This window comes from Notothenia rossii, assembly GCF_949606895.1.
Source record: "Notothenia rossii genome assembly, chromosome: 5".
NCBI lineage: Eukaryota > Metazoa > Chordata > Actinopteri > Perciformes > Nototheniidae > Notothenia > Notothenia rossii.
In genome coordinates, this window is record NC_136903.1 from 32,549,631 (window position 1) to 32,570,702 (window position 21,072).

At 38.6% G+C, this 21,072-nt stretch overlaps 1 protein-coding gene across 1 annotated transcript; it reads right to left on the reverse strand.

Moving 5' to 3' along the window:
* Positions 1–683: 683 nt before the first annotated feature.
* LOC307040954 (putative E3 ubiquitin-protein ligase HERC3) lies at positions 684–20,767 on the reverse strand. Its single transcript, XM_079684191.1, has 23 exons — positions 20,499–20,767; positions 17,173–17,284; positions 16,966–17,042; positions 15,796–16,017; positions 15,613–15,704; positions 14,752–14,882; positions 14,277–14,401; positions 13,327–13,397; positions 13,088–13,200; positions 12,197–12,256; positions 12,010–12,115; positions 11,704–11,899; positions 10,949–11,097; positions 10,741–10,857; positions 10,569–10,658; positions 8,464–8,622; positions 8,137–8,277; positions 7,813–7,982; positions 2,438–2,501; positions 2,257–2,327; positions 1,964–2,147; positions 1,751–1,847; positions 684–1,559 (listed from the first exon to the last, which is right to left on the reverse strand). Exons 1-23 carry the CDS (start codon positions 20,701–20,703, stop codon positions 1,339–1,341), a joined length of 2,973 nt encoding a protein of 990 aa, XP_079540317.1. The 5' UTR covers positions 20,704–20,767; the 3' UTR covers positions 684–1,338.
* Between the last annotated feature and the right edge of the window lie 305 nt (positions 20,768–21,072).

Sequence of the window (21,072 nt, forward strand, 5' to 3'; positions counted from 1 at the left end):
TACAAGCAAAAAAAATCCACTAAATTGAGCTTAGTTAAACAAATGCCCAGTTGTTCACATTATCAAAAATAAAATAAGGTACCTAAATCAAAACATGTTTTGCCTTAAAACCTTTGAGACCGTTTGACTGACTTAAGCAATGGGCCTGTTGTCTTAACCATCAGTTTTGTGACATCTGACTGACAATTTCAACAACCAAAGCAGCCTTGGACTCTTACATGTTTACACCATGTGAACAGCTTTAACACAAGTCTAAACAATAGGCTCATCATTTAAGATGTCAGCACAGAATATCTTGTTTAAAATATTTGTAAAATATCATAATAATTATTTTTCAAACTATGCATTCAATTACAATCTACAAGTATATTTACTTACATTGCCCTTGTACTTAATTTTTTCTTTGGTGCAACATGACATATCATATTTTCTCTCTACCTTTTTAATGAAGGTGGGTGCTTAGATTTCCATTGTATCAATATATTTTTGCTGCTGTCCTTATTAATAGTATTTATGTTCTTTTGGCAATTCTATTTTTACCAATACTTAATGCTGGTCCGGAAAAATCTAGTTACAGATTTTGCACAAAAAACACATAGAAGAATATATATTTTGTATTATTCTTTCTTTTTCAAATTCAAGTTTTACATGTGATAAATTCATACATTTTGATACTTGCTGTCTCTGATGGCATGTTTGTTTATTAACCAAGGTTACCTGGTACAAGATACAAATAAAACATACAGTAGAGTCGAAACAAACACATGGCCCCTAGCAGGAATAAAGTGCAACATAAATATCCAAAACAAAGGTTGAGCATTCTCCCAAAACCCATATTATTTTCTCTAACCCAAATAAACAAGACAACAAACCAAAAACAAACTTCATTACAGTGACACTTGCTACTTCTCTGACACATAATCACCCATACTATACTTTTGCAAGACTTTTATAAAATGTATATATAGTGTATTGGATTTTGTATCCAGTGGATTTTGTAAGAAATAAATACACATAAACCATAACAATGTTTAGGGTTAGGGTTCCTGAGAAGTAAAACTCATGATATAAATATAAAAAGCTTAAATTATAAGTTAAAATCAGCATGTTGTACTATCAAAACTGATAAAAAACACATTGAATTGTGAAGTGCTTTCTGTTATTTTGCTACAGCTTAGTGCTGCTAGGAATGAATTATGCAGCTCTTTAGTCAGCTGTTTCAAAGTTCATGTGCATATAGCACAGTGCTTTTAATTGAATCCTGAAGTAGCACAAATAAAGGTATCCCAAAATAAAAAATCAGTCTCGCCCTTTCCCAGCACAGTTGTGCCTCCAGCATCACTCAGAGAATCCTTTCACCGTCAGCAGGGCCTCCGTCAGCCTGTCTCTCATGATCTCCTTGGAAGAGTATATGGGCAGGGTCAGAATAGAGTGACAGGTCAGAGACCCAGGGAAGTGCTGATCGTAGGTCTGACCGCTCTGGATTTGAATGAGTTGAATCTCCATCTTGACCTCGTCCATGCCAAAAATGGGAACACCCCTAAAACCAGTCAGGAACCCTGAGGAACACCCGGGTAGAAAATAGGAATCTTCAGGTTAATTTGTGTCGGCCTTATATGTATTTATTTGAATGGATGAGTGATTAATAACAATAATATTAATACCTATACCAACTGACATGATTTGGGATATTAATTGATAGGCTGCTAACATTAGGTTTCGATTTCATTAGGTACTTTGCAATACTTACACAGGAAATCTTTCTTCTGGTCTTCTGTCAGTTCCTCAAACACTTCCCAAAACATCTGAATGGTGTCGTAGCCTAGTCGTAGATCACAAACTGTGTTCTAAATTAGGGTTAAAAAGACAAATCTGTTACAATCTTTGATTTATAAAAATTAAGCTAAAGAAAATGTAAATCAGTTGCAGAGAAAACAAAAGGATCTTGTGTTTGGAACAGTACCTGTTTCAGTTTTGCCCAGTCATAGACCTCCTGGCCCACGAGCACTCGCTGCAGCTCTTCTGGCCGGAACAGCTTCACCAAATCCTGGTCACACACCATGAAGAAGCCCCGCTTGAACTCCTGAAACACACCTTCCACTGATGTGTTGAAGGCATGATTCACGTAGGCATCCACAAACTCGTTCCTGTTCAGCAGATTAAAGTTTCAAGTCAATCAATATTTATCTGAAACCGAGCCAAACTGGGTGCTTGTCACAGACACAACTGAAAATGTTAATATTCTAAAAGTCTTACCTATTTTGAGCTGTCACTGGCTTTTCAGGATTTTGGGGATCAAGGTCAACCTCTTTCTGATCCCAGTTGATCTGTTCAGGAATCAAGAAAGTGAGCAGGTTAGTAACATCACTGCAACATATTTGAGTAAGAAAGATGAACAAAACACACTACTGGTGATCCTTAAGACTAAAACACCTACCAAAAACTCTGCATACAGGTCTTCAACTTCATCATCTTCAGAGTCTAAGATGTACTGCAGACTCCTAAAAAACAGAAGTTCAACGTAAGATCTGAGTGATATATTTCTTTTTTTAAAGTGACCTTTGCTGCTACATAGTATTTATTAAATATATTGTGACCTTTCAGGAATCATTCAAATCAACGCAATGCAACTACTAAATATAATGCAACTAGTTAATCTCAGACTTGATTTCAATTTTTGGCGAGAACTTTACGATATACAAAGCTGCTGGCCTTCTTGCTGTTGGACTTTTAGGGTAATAGAGTTGGGCAGAAACAAGTCCTAAAACCTGGAAATAACTTAGCATTTTTCAACTTCCGGTTCGATCCTCTCGGAGTCAACATTGTTTTTCAATGTCGGAAATAAGGTGTTGGGTTAAAACAAGCCTAAGAGATTTTCATGTTTTGTTCTCAGACATAAAAAACTTCAGTAAAAACCCAACTTGTGAATATCCTAAGCTTATATTACATTACATTACATTATATATGTATCATAAAAACGGCGGTTGCTAAGAAAGAATAAAAGAGACTACGAAACATCATCACATCGAGTCAAGACCGCTTTTGGCTTAGCGTGGTGATGCCGACCATGCAACCGGGATGTAGTTTGTTTATATCCTAGCGTAAACTTTTATATTCTGGGGATTACATTTTCGCTTCAAAACTCACAAAGTGGCGTTCATGTGTGGAGATTATCCTGGTGAACAAAACGTGTTAAGTATTATAAATGTGTTTTGGCCAAAAAGCTTATTTTATGCAGTATACCAACATGAAATGGAAAAATGTCATTGCTTTTTTTGGAGGGGCCGATCATTTATGGGTTGGCCTACAAAAATACATCAACTGCACCACTCTTATCAGCTTTTTGCTATGTCTTGCACTTTTATATTTTTGAATAGCAACATTTTCGACCAGGGGGGTATACTACGAAGCTGGTTCAACCTAACCTGGATATGTTTGAGTTAGCCGGTTGGCCTAATCCAAAACATACGTGCTCTCGCTAAACGGTACTACGACGCCGGTTATCAAGTGGATCGCTCAAGCCAGCCGTGTCCTATCTAGTTAGGTGCGCGTTCACATGAAAGGGGTGGTATTTGGAGCATTCGACCAATCACAAACATGGAGAAGCGTACTGACAGCGCAGCGTCATACTTCCTGAATGAAAAGTCTATAATATTAGACATATGAAGAAGTTACACTTTAAACATCCATGACTTAAACACTTCATCCAGGATAAAAGCCACATAGCTGCACCTGCAAGGTGAATACAGCTGGTAAAAGAAAAAAAGTTTGAATGCGTACATTAACAGGTTTATGATATCACTGCCCCGTCTAAGACACGAGTGGATCTGACTTTAATTACATTTGTCTCGAGTGTTTCGTCAACTTAATGTGTTGCTTAAAATCAGGGATGCAAACACACGTATGGTGAAAAAAGAGAGAACTATTCGAAGCAGAAAAAAAACAGCGTAATATACCATCTGACAAAGGCCTGTGCTATAATGCTTCAATTAACTGTCTATTCTTAATATACTCAGATCAATAGAAGACAGAGATGTTAAGTTATAAATCAAGGGGTTTTATTATTATTTACAGCAGGGGTGGGGAACCTTTTTCCTTTCAATTTTTACAACATCCTCCGAGGGCCGTACAAATTATTGAACTGCTTAAAAAAAACTAAAATCACAGCCCATTAATTTGGCCTTTCTTTCATGCTGTGCAAAGAAAAAGCTACCTCTTAATCCAGATATTTTACCATGACTCGCGCATGCACGCACGCACGTGCAGGGTTGTGGCAGAAAGATATGGACACAAGATGTGTGCAAATGTATTAAGTATCCTATCCATGTGAACATGATTTAAGTGGGGGGGACTTTACCTCCTCTAGTGGGGTCCGGGGCATGCTCCCCCAGGAAGATTTAAAAGCATCAATCTGGTGCACTTTGAGAGCAACCTGAAGAGATCTATGGATACATCTCAACACCCATATGAAACAGAACTGTAAGCAGATTCTTCTTTTTGGATATTTTACAAATCACTCCCCTTTTAAACTCTATTCTTGTTATTTTTAACAAATGTTTTGTTACTGTCATATTGTATTTTATACCTGTTTTTCATTTAGACTCTAATGTCTCATTAATAACTATAATGATGTCAAGGTGTGCCTTAACCTCACTGAGCTGAGGTTATTTGAGCCTCTCAGGAGAGAGCTCTCTTCCACCTGGTTGTAGAAAAGCTCTTTAAATTCGTTAGCATAGCTAGCTAACCAGATGCTAATAACAGATCGCCACTGTGCTTACAACTAAAGACACAGCCACGCAAACACTGCGGTGTGTACGGCTCCTTATGGGTACAGCAATATTTGAAGAGCTGGAGCGGCGTTCCGGTGCTCTCCGTCGGCACTCTAGTCTACACTCCTTTCCGACGAGACATATACCACGTGAAGACACGTTACGCTCGTGTTGTGTTCAAGGAACCTGCCCTTGGCCAGGAAAAATAGGCACTCGCTTGTTTAATTATTTTGCGGTCTAGATTTCTTCTTCTTTTTTGAAGTGAAAAGTTGTCCGTTAGTCGGACTGATGGACGGACGGACCCCCCCCCACCCCACCCCCAAAACGAAAACTCTTCGGTTCTCCGCGAATTACACAAGTCACCCAAATCAGCGTTAAAAAAGCGGGAGGCGCCGAAAAGCGACTAATTTGCATCACTGAAAATAATACTTCTGTATGTGACACTGTGATTGTTGCACGGCCAGATACGGCTCGGCTGACTCAGATAAGTAAATATATGATACATTATGATGTGATATGAATGATAATGGGACACATCGACGTCTGCACTCACAGTGCCGCGGACTGTAGGCTATAATGTTACTTTGATCCGGTTACTTATGTTGTGGCAGATATTTAATTAAGCTTTCTTAACATAATAGTATAATAATAGTTATAATAGCCGATTTCTCTGAAGATGGGAGGTGATATTCGATTCATTTTACGTTCACACAGTCACTAGGCTTGTTTGAGAAAAGCGAGACCTGCGCAGACCTGCGCAATTTCGATCAACGTCTTGCTCGTGCGTTGCATGATGGTTAGTCATTTTGTCCGACTTGCTCTGGAGGCTCGCTCACATGAGACGTTGAAATCTCGCGGGACAAAGACGCCCGCAGCCTTGAGAGCGAGGCGCGGCGAGGCGCCGCAGTTCCTCTCCACGGGCTGCGGAGGCGAAATGCTTGATGGGAAACGACTCGCTGGTATCTCGAGCTGAGGGCTCATTGGTGGTTTTTACCCCGTGCTGCTGATGAAGCTCTCCATTGGCTCGGCAAAAGTTTGTTGTTGTTTTGTGTCAGTTTTACGTCGCCACTTCCATTCACATTTTTCATCATTGTTCCACAATGTTTATCACCATTAAATTAATATCTATATGTTATACTGTACTTGCACTGCTTACCGTTTTCATACTTTATATATCTTAGCATATTCATACACACTGTTCATACTGCTCACAGGCTGCTGTGTATATTCATACCCCTCACTGTTTATTCATCATTCTATTCATTCTATATTTTATTCTGTAGATTGTGTACATTACTTTTCACTTTACTGCTTGTTGCACTCCTGGTTGGAAGCTAAACTGCATTTTGTTGTCTCAGTACCTGTAATATGTGCAATAACAATAAAGTTGAATCTAATCTTGAGCAGGAACAAATGTATTTACTTAGTACATATCTGACATTAACGATTAAACACATGTGTGCATTCTTTATAATGCAAACCGAGTCAAGCCGACTCCGGAGGTGGCGGCATGCACCTTAAAGTGGTTTGCAATCCGCCAAAAAACCGAGAGAAGAAGAAGAAGAAGGCGAAGAAATAGAAGAAGAAGAAGAAGAAGCCGACTCGGAGCTGTCCGACTTCAGGCGAGCTTTTTGAGACCTCCCCCGGCTGCGATCGGCTATTCTCGTCTACTTTCGAGGCGAGCCGCAATGCGTCTCAAACAAGCCTAGTGATCTTGGCCGGTCGTCTTACCTGCAACGGCAGTTGAAAGTAGGCTTGTTTGAGACACGCGAGACCTGCGCAGACCTGCGCAATTTCGATCAACGTCTTGCTAGTGCGTTGCATGATGGTTAGTCATTTTGTCCGACTTGCTCTGGAGGCTCGCCTACATGAGACGTTGAAATCTCGCGGGACAAAGATGCCCGCAGCCTTGAGAGCGAGGCGCGGCGAGGCGGCGCAGTTCCTCTCCACGGGCTGCAGAAGCGAAATGCTTGATGGGAAACGACTCGCTGGTATCTCGAGCTGAGCGCTCATTGGTGGGTTTACCCCGTGCTGGTGATGAAACTCTCCAAGTGGCTCGGCAAAAGTTTGTTGTTGTTTTGTGTCAGTTTTACGTCGCCCCTTCCAGTCACATTTTTCATAATTGTTCCACAATGTTTATCATCATGAAATTAATATCTATATATGTTATACTATACTTGCACTGCTTACCGTTTTCATACTTTATATATCTTAGCATATTCATACACACAGTTCATACTGCTCACAGGCTGCTGTGTATATTCATACCCCTTACTGTTGAGTCAAGCCTACTCCGGAGGTGGCGGTATGCACCTTAAAGTTGTTTGCAATCCGCCAAAAAACCGAGAGAAGAAGAAGAAGAAGGCGAAGAAATAGAAGCCGATTCGGAGCTGTCCGACTTCAGGCGAGCTTTTTGAGACCTCCCCCGGCTGCGATCGGCTATTCTCTTCTACTTTCGAGGCGAGCCGCAACGCGTCTCAAACAAGCCTACTGTATTTCCTCCGCACACTGAGCTCTGATTGGTCAGTAGGCGTGGTGCTTTCACTGGGTTGATCTCTTATCCTGGAACCTATCCTGCTCGGAGCACAGACTAGGTTCCAGGATAAGTCACCATGGAGATCTAGCCCGCTAAAAAGTGAACCAGCTTCGTAGTACCGGAAATCCCAGAAGTTATCTTGCTAAACGAAAATCCTGCTTCGTAGTATACCCCCCTGCTCCGGGGCAGGTTAGCCGCACAGCATAAGTTACCATGGAGATCTAGCCTGCTAAAAAGAGAACCAGCTTCGTAGGAACGGAAACCCCAAGTTTTCCCTGAAGTTAGCCGGCCAAGCGAAAATCCTGCTTCGTAGTATACCCCCCAGCTAGTTCTTGATTTTAATACATTTATCACAATAATTGCCCTGTGGACAGTCCATATTCACAACACTTGTGTATAAGTTACCAACCGTAGGGTCGGTTAATCGCAAAATACAGATGTATTGTTGCATGATGTTGCTCTAAAACACCACATTTGTGTAATGATAAAATGTGGATGAATACTGACTTTCCAACACTCGGGCTGAATTCCATCATATCCTCCAGTGTGGGCTCTACACCCAGCAGCTTCTTGAACAGAGCCAGTGGGAATTGTAAGTGAATGATACAATGGTTGTACAAGGCCAATCCACACAGAACCCCAAACAGCAAGCAGTTTGTCTTGTCCTCATCTGTTGCCTGAGTGGATAAGAGATAAAAACAATGAAAAAAAATCCAGGGTGATTGATTTAATTTATGTTGCATATTTTATTGTTGCATATCATTTTTAGCAGGAAATCCATTACATAAATGGAACCTTGAATCTATCTGAGTGAGGACTTAAGAGTCTTACCGTGGAGCGGAACCACGCCAGTGTTTCCGGGGTGTTGAACATGAACATCTCGAATTTGTTTGACACCATACTACGAAATGAGTGGTGAAAAAGGTCTCTGTTGGACACAAGTGTGATCTTTGGGTCCCCATCGAAATAGACCTGAGAGACACATATTAAGATCTTTCCTGTGAGGTTACATGACATAGCATTTAATTTTATTTCGCTGCCATTTTTATCTAAAGCGACTTAATGAGTGCAATAAACCATGAAAATAAAACTCAAAAATAAAAGAAACATGCAGTAATAAGCTTAAACCAACAGGTCTCAACTAGCCTAAATATTTACCATAAGTGGCTTCTTCAAATCACTGGGACGTGCAGCAGCCAGTTGTCCGAAGGTGTCTTCCAAAAGTGACTTTCGCTTCAGCTTCAGTTCAAAATAGGGTAGGCAATCCATAACGGCAATGTGAGGCCATCCATAACGCCAAGCCGTCTGTTGTTCAATCTAAAAAAGAATTGAACGTCATTTTTTATGTACACTTTGTATGCGTCATGTCCATGGTCATGTCATGCATTTTACAGCATTATTTAAAACTGCATTTATTTTATGACCACTTGGGGGCAGCGTAACAAGCTGTAAAAAACAGCATGGACATATTATCAACTGAAAGAGTTGTTATTGAAAACTTGGCAAACAGTAGCCAATTTACACAACAGCATACACAGAGCGTGTAGCATTATAATCAATATGAGCTTCTGATTGATGCTTGATAAAGGTTCATAAGAGTAAGGAAAGTACAATAGGCGCATTCACACCGCAGTACTTTTCCCACTAAGGTTCATGATAATTTAGTTCATGAGAACTCTTTAGAACTCTTTAGTTCTCATGAACTAAGTACAGATCGCGTTCACACCGGAATAAGTCCCTGGGGGAGGATTAGGTAAATGAAGCCGCTGACTCACTTCTTCTTCTTCTGCTTTGGGTTTACTGACAGGCCGCAAACAACTTCACTATACTGCCACCCGAAGTCCCCGGCCGGAAGACCCCGGAGTTGGGGACAGTGTTGCCAACTTGGCGACTTTGTCGTTAAATTCGGCGGCTTTCCAAACCCTCCGGCTACTTATTTTTGTCAAAAGCGACTAACGACTAATCTAACGACTTGTAATGGTGTTATTAGGGACTTTTCTGTTGTTTGGAGACTCACGTATTGTTCAGCAGTTAACGAGCCGCGGGTGCTGCCGTGAGCCCCTCTGCTCCTGCTCTGCCCTCCCATAGTACTCACAGGCGCTAGTTGCCTCCCGCAGCAGCTCAGCTGCAGTCAGAGCAGAAAGGAGACAGCCACACCCTCCCGCTTCGAGACTGTAAATGAATTGCGCACGCACAATGCCGTCCTGGTTTTGAGCTGGATTTAAATGTAAAATGTAAATGTTTCTTCACTGTCACACTATAATAAATAACTGCCTTTGCTTTGCATTGACTCACACAGCCTCAGTCACTTAATCACCTCGTCCACTGTGTGTGTGCCTCTCTGTGACAAGCTAAACATTCACGTAGTTCATCATGTCACAGTCTAAACTGTATTCGCAAAAGTACAGAAAGGAGTGGGAATCAAACCCTGAGTTTAAAGGATGGTTGAAGCCATTTATTGGAGATGACACACGGGAATACTGCCTTTATTGTAAGGGAGATTTATACTAAAAACTATTAAAACTATTTATACTTTCTACTTTTTCTAATAGAGGCATTTCTGATCTACTGTCGTCTGGATTTACTCTGGCTTCAAGTTTTTGGTGTGAACGCGACATTTCGGAACTATATCGGAACTAAAGTTGGAAAAGTACTGCGGTGTGAACGCGGCTAATGATTAGTAAAGTTATGGACCGTGAAACCAAAACAATAAGCTAAAAGGCTCTAAAAGCTGAGGGTATCTGATGATTCAGGTGATCGATGAGGTTGCCATTGAAAATGACCCCCTTTCTCATTGCACATTGTTATTTGATTATTTGTTTATTCAAAAATGTTATAAGTGCAGCTTTATAATGTGATTGATATAGGTAATCAGCTTTAAAATGTTTCCACAAAGAGTGGTGTAGGAGCAAGTCTCAAAACCCAGTAACTGTTTAGCATTTTCCTACTTCTTGTTCCCTCTTCTCAAAGTCAACCCTGAAATATATGTGGTTTACTCACGTTGAAGAGGTTTTCATTTTCATGTTTTGTTCTACGACATAAAATATGTCTGTAAATACCCCATTAGTGAATGTCCAAAGCTTTTATTTGTCAAAAATGTGTAAGCATCAGAAACGTGTGTTTACCACAAAGCTTTGGCTTCTGTCGAGGGAGTCCTTGTGGCGCTAACTCCCCAGTTACAAATACTGATATCAGTTGAAAACCAAAATGAAATTGTTTCTAGGAATTAGTTCCAAAGAAGCAAAGTTCCAGACTCAAGTTACCTTAACATCAATGTCAAAAGCACTTTTCTTTGATTTCAGATCCATCACAAATGGGAAGTTGCAGATGATAAGTGGCTGATCATCCGTATCCTGAAAAAAAAGAGTAATGTGAGTAATTTACTTGATGATCACAGATATTTGTGTGATTACTGATTGGTTAATATTTGTTTACCTTGATTTTTGACATTGACCGCCAAAGCTGAACATCTTCTTGAAGAAAGTTTTCGCAAAACCCCACACAGAACGTTTTTTCTGGGAGTCTCTTACGTCCTGCGATTCTGCTGTTGGCCTTTAAAACAAGTATAATAAGATCCAGTTCATTAAAGAGGAAACTATAGTTATCAATATTTCACAGCAAAAATAAGACAGTTGATACTCACGTTGTATATCAGCTGGAGGACTAGGAGCAGGTTTCTGACTCCTGAGTTTCGAGGAACAGGCTGGTTGGACAGGATCACTGAGAGGGCCTGCTTCCACACCTTAACATGTTTACTCATGGTGGAGGATGGCAGTGAGGACCACCAGTCCCCTGAGGAAGACAACAAGGAGATTTGCATTAATGTTAGCGAGCAAGTTAGACTCTATACAAGGACCCAACTTATTGCAATTAACGTAAAGCATCTTATTTTAATGAAAAACAAAAAAGTGTTTTTAGGGGCTGTACACATGCTGTGGGCATTTGGTGTCAGCTCTTATGCTGACTTTTTAAGGGTTACAGCTAAATGTTCCAGCTGGTTTTCTTACACGAGTTATACTACAATATTGCTCACAAAATGAATATAAAAATAATAATAATAATAATAATAATAATAATAATACACACTGGACAGATCTTAAAGTCAGGATTATGAAAGTTCGGCACTAAAATAAAAAACTTCAGAGCATCTACATGAAAACATTGGTAATGAGCGCGCCTAAAACAAGGCACTTGCACGGCCCGAAAGTTACACAATAGCATGCACTGCTTAGTATTACTGTAATTCCCATTTGATTATCATAAAAATTGCAACAACTTTTCCCTTCTGTTTTCACCCCTTATTCCTTGCTGTACGTCTGATGAGCACTCCATTACATGATTATTTGATACATTTAAATTGAGCTTGTAAAACATTCAAATTCATATTTCTGACTGTACCTATGACCCGACGGCTTTCAGCAGAAAGACTTTGTGTGGCAGTAGCCACCGCGTCGGAGAGCTTTGTGCTCGACTGCAGTTTGTATTTCTGGATCACATGGAGGAGCTCATTGAGAATCAGGAAGATCCTCAGCCCCTCCACTCCCACTGGCTCCTCATCAAGGGAAGGAAGCAAGTGCAAGGCAGCTTCCTCAACCTGTTGAGGAAAAGCAACGCGATAACTGAGTAGAGCATTACGAAAAGGTTTTGAAACTAAACTTCCCACTCTTCCATGTTTATTAATGCTCAACACATTTCAATTCATACCTTTTCCAAAAGACCATCCCTCTTTGCCAGTTTCTCGAAAGCACGTTGCACAAGCAGGAAGTTCAACCCGTGGTACTTAGGAGAAGTCCGGAAATGTTTATCTTGGCTATGGAGATAAACAGTGAATACATTTTATGTAATTCACCATATTGGAAGGAATAATATATGATGCCCAGGTGATGTTTACCTTTGGTCCACGAAGATTTGATTCACACGTGATGCAGAGGAAAACGTCCTTCGGACATTCCTGGAAGGTTTCAATGTGGTTAGTCAACAACATTGAGTGCTTGCAGCCAATATAAAACTATAGCTGTGTATTGGCAATAATCTAGTAATTCCATATTAATTGGGATAAAGAGGGGTTATTATTCAATATCAATTTTAAAAATGTTTAGGTTTAGGGGCCCTATTATGCTTTGGGGGGTTTTCCCTTTCCTGTAGTGTGTTATATCGGTTTTTGTGCATGTAAATTGTCTCCAAAGGCTAAAATGCCAAGTTCCTTCCAGAGGGAGTTTCTCTCCCACACACTCCCCCCCCCCAACCTAAAACACCTCCATTGGATTCCTTTGTTTTTTTCTGTAACATAATTAGGTCCCTATGTAACACTTATGTTTCTATTGGCTAGCACTCCAATACATTGTACGTAATAGACTATCACGGGACATCTTTAAGTGGTTAATCAATCACAATTAACCAATCAGAGCAGACTGGGCTCTGGTTTCAGACAGAGGGTGAAAAGAGGTGCTGCAGCACAGGCAGTAAGAGAAAAATAAAGAGCTTTTTGAACATTAAAGCATGGAGACATGTCCCAGTAGAAACACAGAATACTATTTAGAGACCTGAAAATGAGCATGTCATGGATCATTCAGTACAGAGGGAATTGCATTTGCATTTATAATGCAAAATAAACGTAATAAATGTCCGCAACAAATCTATGCATGTTAGCTATCAATAAAAACCCAATGTCTTTGAGAACACAGCATCACAAAATATAATATCGCAATACTCAAGTGTAACGATATGTAATTACAACCTAACATGATATAAACCATTAATATACACGATAACTGCTACTTACTGTTGTCTCCTTTTCCATGATCTTGAATTGCCTTTAGAGAGCCATTTGTCAATCAGGTCATCAATAGAGTCCTGTTTTAAATTGCTGTCAGTGTTTGACTCCTCTTGAGCTTCCTGTTAACGAAATACAAAATACTTTATGTTTAGCTCAGGAAAATGTCTTAACATGTATCATTCATTGGTGTTAAAGTATTATTAAACCTCCAACCATTATGATCTGCAGTGTCTTTGTGTTGGTACCTGAACAGAAGTTGCAAACGAACAGTTTCCTCCCGCGAAGATGTTTCTTATTTTAGGACCATCAGTGGTATCTGGAATAATAATATAATAAATGTTATCTTTCTTCGAAATACGTTGACATGAAACCATGCCATGTGTAATGTATTGTAGTAGGCATTCAATTCAGTCAATTTAACATGCTATTTTCCCTTTAACTACTGTCACTCTTGTAGGCTGCGGTAGGATTTGAGGCCTGTTTTGTTTGACTTAAACTGCCTGTAAAGAAAATGTGTTTGTATCTTGAGCAAAGCACATGTATGGACTAACCATGTCAATAAAAGCAAGGAATACAGAAGAGGAATAAAGGAAGGTTCCTGAGTGAAATGGCAGCCATGATAAGAGCTGAGGGAATTCTGTACAGTAAGTTATGAAGAAATAAGGAGAATCTTTTACCAATGGAAAGGAGATACAGTAATGTCCCACAATTCATTGTAGCAGCAACATTTTAAGAGAAATTATTAAGGAAAAGGCATAGGACCTCACAAAAAATATATAATAATAATATAAAATGTAAATATATTTTAAATATTTTCAAACAATAGACATTACACAAAATGTAAACCCTCTTTAAAATAACTTGCAATAAAAAGTTACAATAAAAGAAAAACAGAAATATTAAAATATTATTAGTAAATAATAATACAAAATAATTAAAATCAACATAATACAATTAAAAATACATAATTGGAGACAGGAAATCCTCCAAAAGTTTAAACAGTTACAAAGCTGGTAAACAAGAAGCTATACAATCCTATCTTACATTTAAATTGTCTTCTTAATTATAGATAATCCTATGTTTTTGTCTGTTACAATAGTAATACTTTTTTTTATGGTATATTGGACAAAATGTTTTATAAATATGTATGACTTTCCTAACTGGAATTAATAACTTATAACTGAAATGTAGATACCCTGTGGCAGTTGAACAGGTAGCGGCACAGACGGAGGACTCTCCTCTCCGTGTCCCAGCTGCCCCTGCTCTCCACACCCAAAGGAGTAGACCCTCTTGGAGTCCATCAACACCAATGTGTGATGTCTGATTGAGAAAAACAATAATATAGCACAAACTGATTATAATGTCAACAACAAAGGCTTTTTCTTGAGATTTACAGCCTCCAAGCCCCAGTTCAAATCTCAAGAGTGCTGTAACAGTGACTTTCTTTTGTAGGCCAACGCTTTCAAAAGCAGCAGACAAAAATAATGTATACTGAATACCTTGAAAAATAAAAAGATGAATAGCTGATCATACTCTCATGGAGCTACTGTATGCAAGGTTAGATTCTCTATAATTGGTTTCAACCGTCACAATTAGATGATGTCAAATAATAAAACATTGTTGGAACTGCATTGGTGCTGAGTTCAGAATCTAAATATTGCGTGTTGTACCTTCCACAGGCTATCTTGGTGACCTTTGCCCCCCAGAGCTCTGCAACAAGCCGAGGTCGTAGTTCATCTCTTAATGAGTTGTGTCCGAGCTGTCCATGTTCACCAGAGCCAAACGTAAACACTGCACCGTCCTGAGGAGGCCACCAGACAACCATCAGTCTCACATGTTGTTTAGTTTCACATCTTTACATATCTGTGTGGCTGGAAGTTAGTATATCATTTATTTTCTCACAAAGAGCTTAGTGTATATTAATCATCTTTTCTTAATGTTGCCTTTGCTCCCATCTTCTTCTCAGAGTCAGTTTGAATATACAGTATTATATATATGATATCTGAATAATAATGATTTCTGATTGGCTCTTGATAATGATCAACTTGGCACTTTCTGCTCATGTTCAACCCATGTAATGTATGAGTAAAGTAAGATCTTTCCACAAATAGATCCTATATATATATGTTTGAGCCTAACATATTTATTTGTATGTATTTATTATTGTTTTCTGTTGAGTTTTCATTGTCTTTGCTAGGAATTAGAAATATACACATACATACGGTTACTATACAAACACCCTTAGTAACAAATACTCAATCGCATAATTATAACAACAAAAATACGTCTTTTTTGTTTTTTGTTTGTTAGGCCTTTTTGCTGTCTTATAATGGCTATTGTTTCTGTCTTCTCCTTTCTATTGTATGTCACTTCTAATTTATGTGTACTGCCCTTTGCACAAATTAAACAAAAATAATTTAAATAATTTCACAGTACTGGTTGTTTTTTAAATGTTGCCCAATATAATTTAAAACATATTTTATATTCTTATACATTTATATATCAGGAAATCAGAGCTTTTTATGTCCAACCTTAGTTAAAGTAGCAGTGTGGTCCTTTCCACAGGAGATGTGAATAGTTTTCTTTGTGTTTAGGTTGTGAACAGGAGTTGGTGTATCTCTGTCTGTAGACAAATACATATAAATTCAGTTGTACATCTGATAAGTATATATTTTAATAAATGTAATATAGATATAAGTATTTCTTCTTTCTACCTGTAGTGTCTCCCAGGCCGAGCTGCCCACAGTGGTTGCTGCCCCAGCTGAACAGCGCTCCAGAGACAGAGAGGGCGAAGCTCTGCCCCCCCCCTGCAGCGACCTGCACCAGGGGGACCGCTGACAGAGAGTTCAGGTGTTGGGGGGATGTTGCGCTGGGCTGCCTCTCCCCCAGACCCAGCTGGCCCCTGGAGCCTTGGCCCCATGTATACACCTGACCATCTGTGGAGAAAACACTGTTACTTCTTTGGACTCTAACGACGTATGTGCTCTAGGCTAACTTCTTTCGAATCAATGTTTTTCAGGTTTTGTTATTATAATTATTATTATGACCAATACTGGATATTTTAAGAGCTGATACCGATCTAGAGCAGTGGCCGCATGACTGTGAGAAAACAAAATGATTATCACAAAACTCTGGAAAACTTGTGTTTTAACTATTTTTTAGGAAGATATTTGTTACTATAATTATTAATATTGGAGTCCGGCTAACACTGATATTAGGGAGTTAAATTATATGTCACATTCATAGTTTCTATATATATTTTTGTTGTTTTATGTATAAAAAACAAATGCTTGTTAAAACATGGTGTCCTATGTTGGTAATTTTTATTTTGGTTTGAATAATTAGTGAGGTGGCTATCTATTACATTTCTTGACACTGTATTTAACCACAGTGACTCTAAAGTGTTTGAGCGGTTGAATGACTGCATTGTGATGACAGCTTTTAGAGCTTCCTCTAATTTAAGAGTTGGACAAACTGTGTAACAACATTATTTTGTAATTTTCCAAAAGTATATTTTCCTGCCATATGTTCAGAAGAAAATTTGAAAAACCTTCCATATTGGAAACATGTAGGTAGGCTGATACAGATATATCATCGATGTATGTCCTACATATCTGCCTTCATCTCAGTTACTACGGGATTTTGCGTCAACTTTTACAAAAATGTATTATTATTATTAACAAAAGAGAAAAACAAAATTGAGTAATGGTACTTTTAAATGCAGTGATTAAGCTGAATGTTAGACGGTAAAGAGCTACATCTCTTCACTGAAATACTAGATGACAGAGATTGATGTATTGCCTATAACTCTGGTGTATATCATTATTTTATCATTGTTGTTTGTGTCATGTGTTTTCAGCAGTTTATTGTACACTTTACTGTACCTTTCGACAAGGCTACTGAATGCTGGCTCCCACAAGCAACCTGAGAAACCTCTATGTTACACAAAGCTGACAAAGGCCTGAGAGAACAAGAAACACAAAATAACACTGATGGAATACCAAGCAATAAAGCTGACTAGCATGAATCCGACATATATATTTAGTAAGACACATTCAAAAAAAGGTAATATTATGTAAATGGCTCCTTACCTTGGAACGAGACTTGTGTCCAGACAGAGAACTTGTCCTCTCTCAGACAGCAGTGTGACCGTATCATCTCCACAACTCACAGCCTTTATCTTGTCTTTAAACTTCACAAACTCTGAGAGAACACAGAAACACAGCGGGTGGTTTTATGGCAATGTCAATATCGCTTTAAATATTACACTTTCTTTTGCCAGAGCTTCATAAGTCAGATACAGCTTCTGTATGTATTTAGCTGTTTTATGTACAAAAACACAGATATTTTTGTAATCTGTCTGTTTAAAACATGATGCACGACATCAATGTACACTCTGCGAACAATGTCTTGTTCAGTCTGCACAACCGTCTGAATATTCTGTACATTTGTTCAGAAAGCTACCGCCTATAAAGGTCCCCTATTATGCAAAATCCACTTTTTCAAGTCTTTCATGCATAAATATGTGTCGCCAGTGTGTTAAGAGATTCTAAAAGGTATATACAAACCTGTCTGAAAATGAGCTGATCAGATTTGGCTACTTTGTGATGTCACAATGTTTTTTTGGGTTATGCAACCATTACCCAATAACCAACCAAGGTAACACCCGCCACCTTATCACCTGAATCTCCTCCTAGAGCAGTGGTTCTCAAACTTTTTCTGTCATTCCCCACTTTGAACAGGTGGGCCTTTTCAAGCCCCACCTGTTCCTCATCGCTCCAATAAAATGGTAGGCCAAGCTTAAAATGGTTAAATGTATCGTTCTATAACAGGGTTCTCCAACCTTTTTTAGGATGAGAGCTACTTTCAAAAGTAGTTTTTTTTCACTGTTAAAATATTTAGCACATTTGAACATTATTATATGCTACCTTTAACCTTTGTGTGCTTGTTGGGTCTGTGGCACCCGTTTTCAGTGTTTACTAAAATAAAATAAAAAGCTGTTGGACGTCCAGCTATGAATTCACAGAGGGCCAGCTATAGTAACTGAACGCGAGAGTAATGTCAAATGACAGTACAATTGACCAATCATATCTTCCCTCTAAATGGGTGGGCTTTATTATCGCGGACTTTATGACAAGTTCCGCCCGCTGTGAAACGTTTCTTGTTTCCATAGCAACAACAACTGTCAACAGCGTAAACTCGCCTTCAAAATAAAAGCATGCCAAATTACACTTAAGACAAACAACTGCAACGAAAGTAACAAACACAATGCAATATCCTTTTCAATTTCAAAGAACACAAATTGGGTTATATACAGGTGTTTTTTTGTGTGGTAGAGTGTCGCTTTCATTGATGCGTTTTGCACCCCGGGCCGTTGTTTTGATATTCCACCAGTGTGAAAAATAAATAAATTGTAATAATAATAATAATTTTGTATTTCGCGACCCACCTATCACATCTCTGCGCCCCACCAGTGGGGCGCGCCCCACACTTTGAGAAACGCTGTCCTAGAGCATCATTGTGTTTTTTTAACCAATCACTTTGCAGAGGGGCGTGGCCAGCAGCAGCTCATTTGCATTTAAAGCTACAGACACAGAATCAGCACTTTTGAAACAGGGCTGAAACAGAGGGGATTATGGGATGCTGCAATAATCTGTTTGGTATTTGGAGCCAAACACTTTAGAGACATGTTTTGTATATATCTGAGACTTATAATATATTGTTGAAAAATATTATAATAGGGGACCTTTAATATCTGCACAGCTTTCCACTTTACATACCAATACGACACATATTTTATTTTGCGAGTATTTGGAAATATTATACTGTACTTTTTTTTGTATATCTATATTTCATGTAAATATTTCTCTATAGTACTACTATTGGTCCCTTTCTTACAATGTTTCTGCTTTGAATGTGTGTATGATGCACCATATACACAAAGGAAATTCCTCATATGTGTAAACCTACTTGGCAATAAACCTGTTTATTTTTCAGAGTATTTTGTCATATTACACTGTAAGTAGTATACAATATTTCATCTCAATATTTCTCTATATTTGAATGTTATGTTTATTTTTTGGTTCCTTTCCTACATTCCTACATATACATTCCCTATTCTTTAACTGTGTTTATGTTTGCACCTTATGTTAGTCATGTTTAGTTGGTTACAAACTCTGAGAGAACACAGAGGCACTGTAAGAAATTAAAATCAATGTTTATATGGCGTAATTTAGATTAAATATACTGTAAACTTAAAACTTTTTAAGTTTAAATACTTCATTTCCGGTTATTGCTGAATGTTAAATGAATGTAGTTTTATTTGGAAAAGCTCTATTTAAGGACAATCCCGTCATTTACATGACGTTACTTCCGGCTTCACGTTTACAATGATTACAGCCGTTAAAATGCATTAAATAAAAAGTAATGAACGAGAATACGAGGAGAAAAGGCGTGTGGAGTTATAAAATAAACACACAACGTCTAAATCCTCTTATTTACGCGATATCAGACACAGAAGAACGAGTGGAGGGAGACCCATCGTCGAAGCAGCCAATGAAAGGAGGAGCCAGGAATCGGATACACACACGGGACACGGAAAATCGGCCTCTCTTCTTCGTGTTCTGACTTTGCTCTGTCTGATTCAAAACCACGTTACTTTCATTAAATTACCCATTTGAACTTTTCCGGGACTACATTGTCTCTTTTTAACTTCCTCCTGGGTTTGAGAACAACGATCACAATCTACAGCACACAGAGGTGGAAAGAGTAATCAGATTATGTACTTCAGTAAAGGTAGAAGTACCAGAGTGTAGGAATACTCTGTTAAAAGTAAAAGTCCTACATTTAAAAAGTCACTCAAGTAAAAGTACAAAAGTATACGCATCAAAATATACTTAAGTCTTAAAGTACCAAAAGTAAAAAATAATCATTATGCAGATTGGTCCATTTCAGAATAATATATATATTTGATATTTTTTATAATGATTGATCATTAAAGTGTTATCAAAGCTGGTAAAGGTGCAGCTAGTTTGAATGACTTTGTATACTGCAGGGTAGCTTGTGAACTTACTCCAGGTGGAGCTAAAGTCTGATTTAAGAGTTGATTATATTTCACATTATTAATCGAAATCTGCAAAGAGAAGACACTAAATAAATTAAATGAATGTAGTGGAGTTAAAGTACAACATTTATCTCGGAATTGTAGTGAGGTAGAAGTACAAAGTAGCATACAATTGAAATACTCAGGTAAAGTATAAGTATCTTAACATTTTACTTAAGTACAGTACTTTAGTAAATGTACTTAGAAACTTCCCACCTCTGGAGGCAGAGCAGGTGGTTTTATATCCATGTCAATATTCCTGTAAATAATAAACTTATTTTTGTCAGAACTTTTTAAAAAGGGAATATAACTCACTCTGTTCTCCTCTGACTCTTCTCCCATCTTCGCTCTCCACTGTGCGGATAACGGAAGCCTCTCCACCCCCCTGGATGAAGGCGAGCACAGTGCGACCCAATGACAGATCCGTGATGTGGACTCTGTTCAGGAAGGGGACTCCATCAGCTGTTGAGATGTTAGAACCATCTCCCAGCTGGCAGCCGTGCTCTCCCCATGAAAACATGTTGCTTATAAGTCTCAGGATCAACCACAGCTGCTATTTATGACTCTGCAAATCAAAAACGAAACTTAATAAGTGACGTATGGAAACACTGGAAAACAAAACTTATAATATCAACACACTGCGAAGAAACGATAATAAAACGCCGACTGAGTCAGAGGGAGGAGGAGCTTCACCACTTCTGAGGTAAACGAAACCCGAAAGTGAAACTGGAGTTCATGAAGTCTGTTACTGTGTAGCCTGCTGCAGGGTAGAGATAAGGAAGGTTCAATGACTAAAGGGAGCAAATAGATGTAAAAACATACAACTCTGTTAGTAGGATGAAAAGCACAGCAGATACAACTCATTATCTTAACCTGTTAAGCCCCGAGT

Coding starts and splice junctions, on each gene's coding strand:
- LOC307040954 (XM_079684191.1), bottom strand. CDS start 20,703: ATGTTTTCATGGGGAGAGCACGGCTGCCAGCTGGGAGATGGTTCTAAC. Junction 12,257..13,087: donor TCATGGAAAAGGAGACAACA/GTAAGTAGCAGT, acceptor GAAACCTTCCAG/GAATGTCCGAAGGACGTTTT. Junction 8,623..10,568: donor CTTTTGACATTGATGTTAAG/GTAACTTGAGTC, acceptor ATTCTTTTTTAG/ATTGAACAACAGACGGCTTG.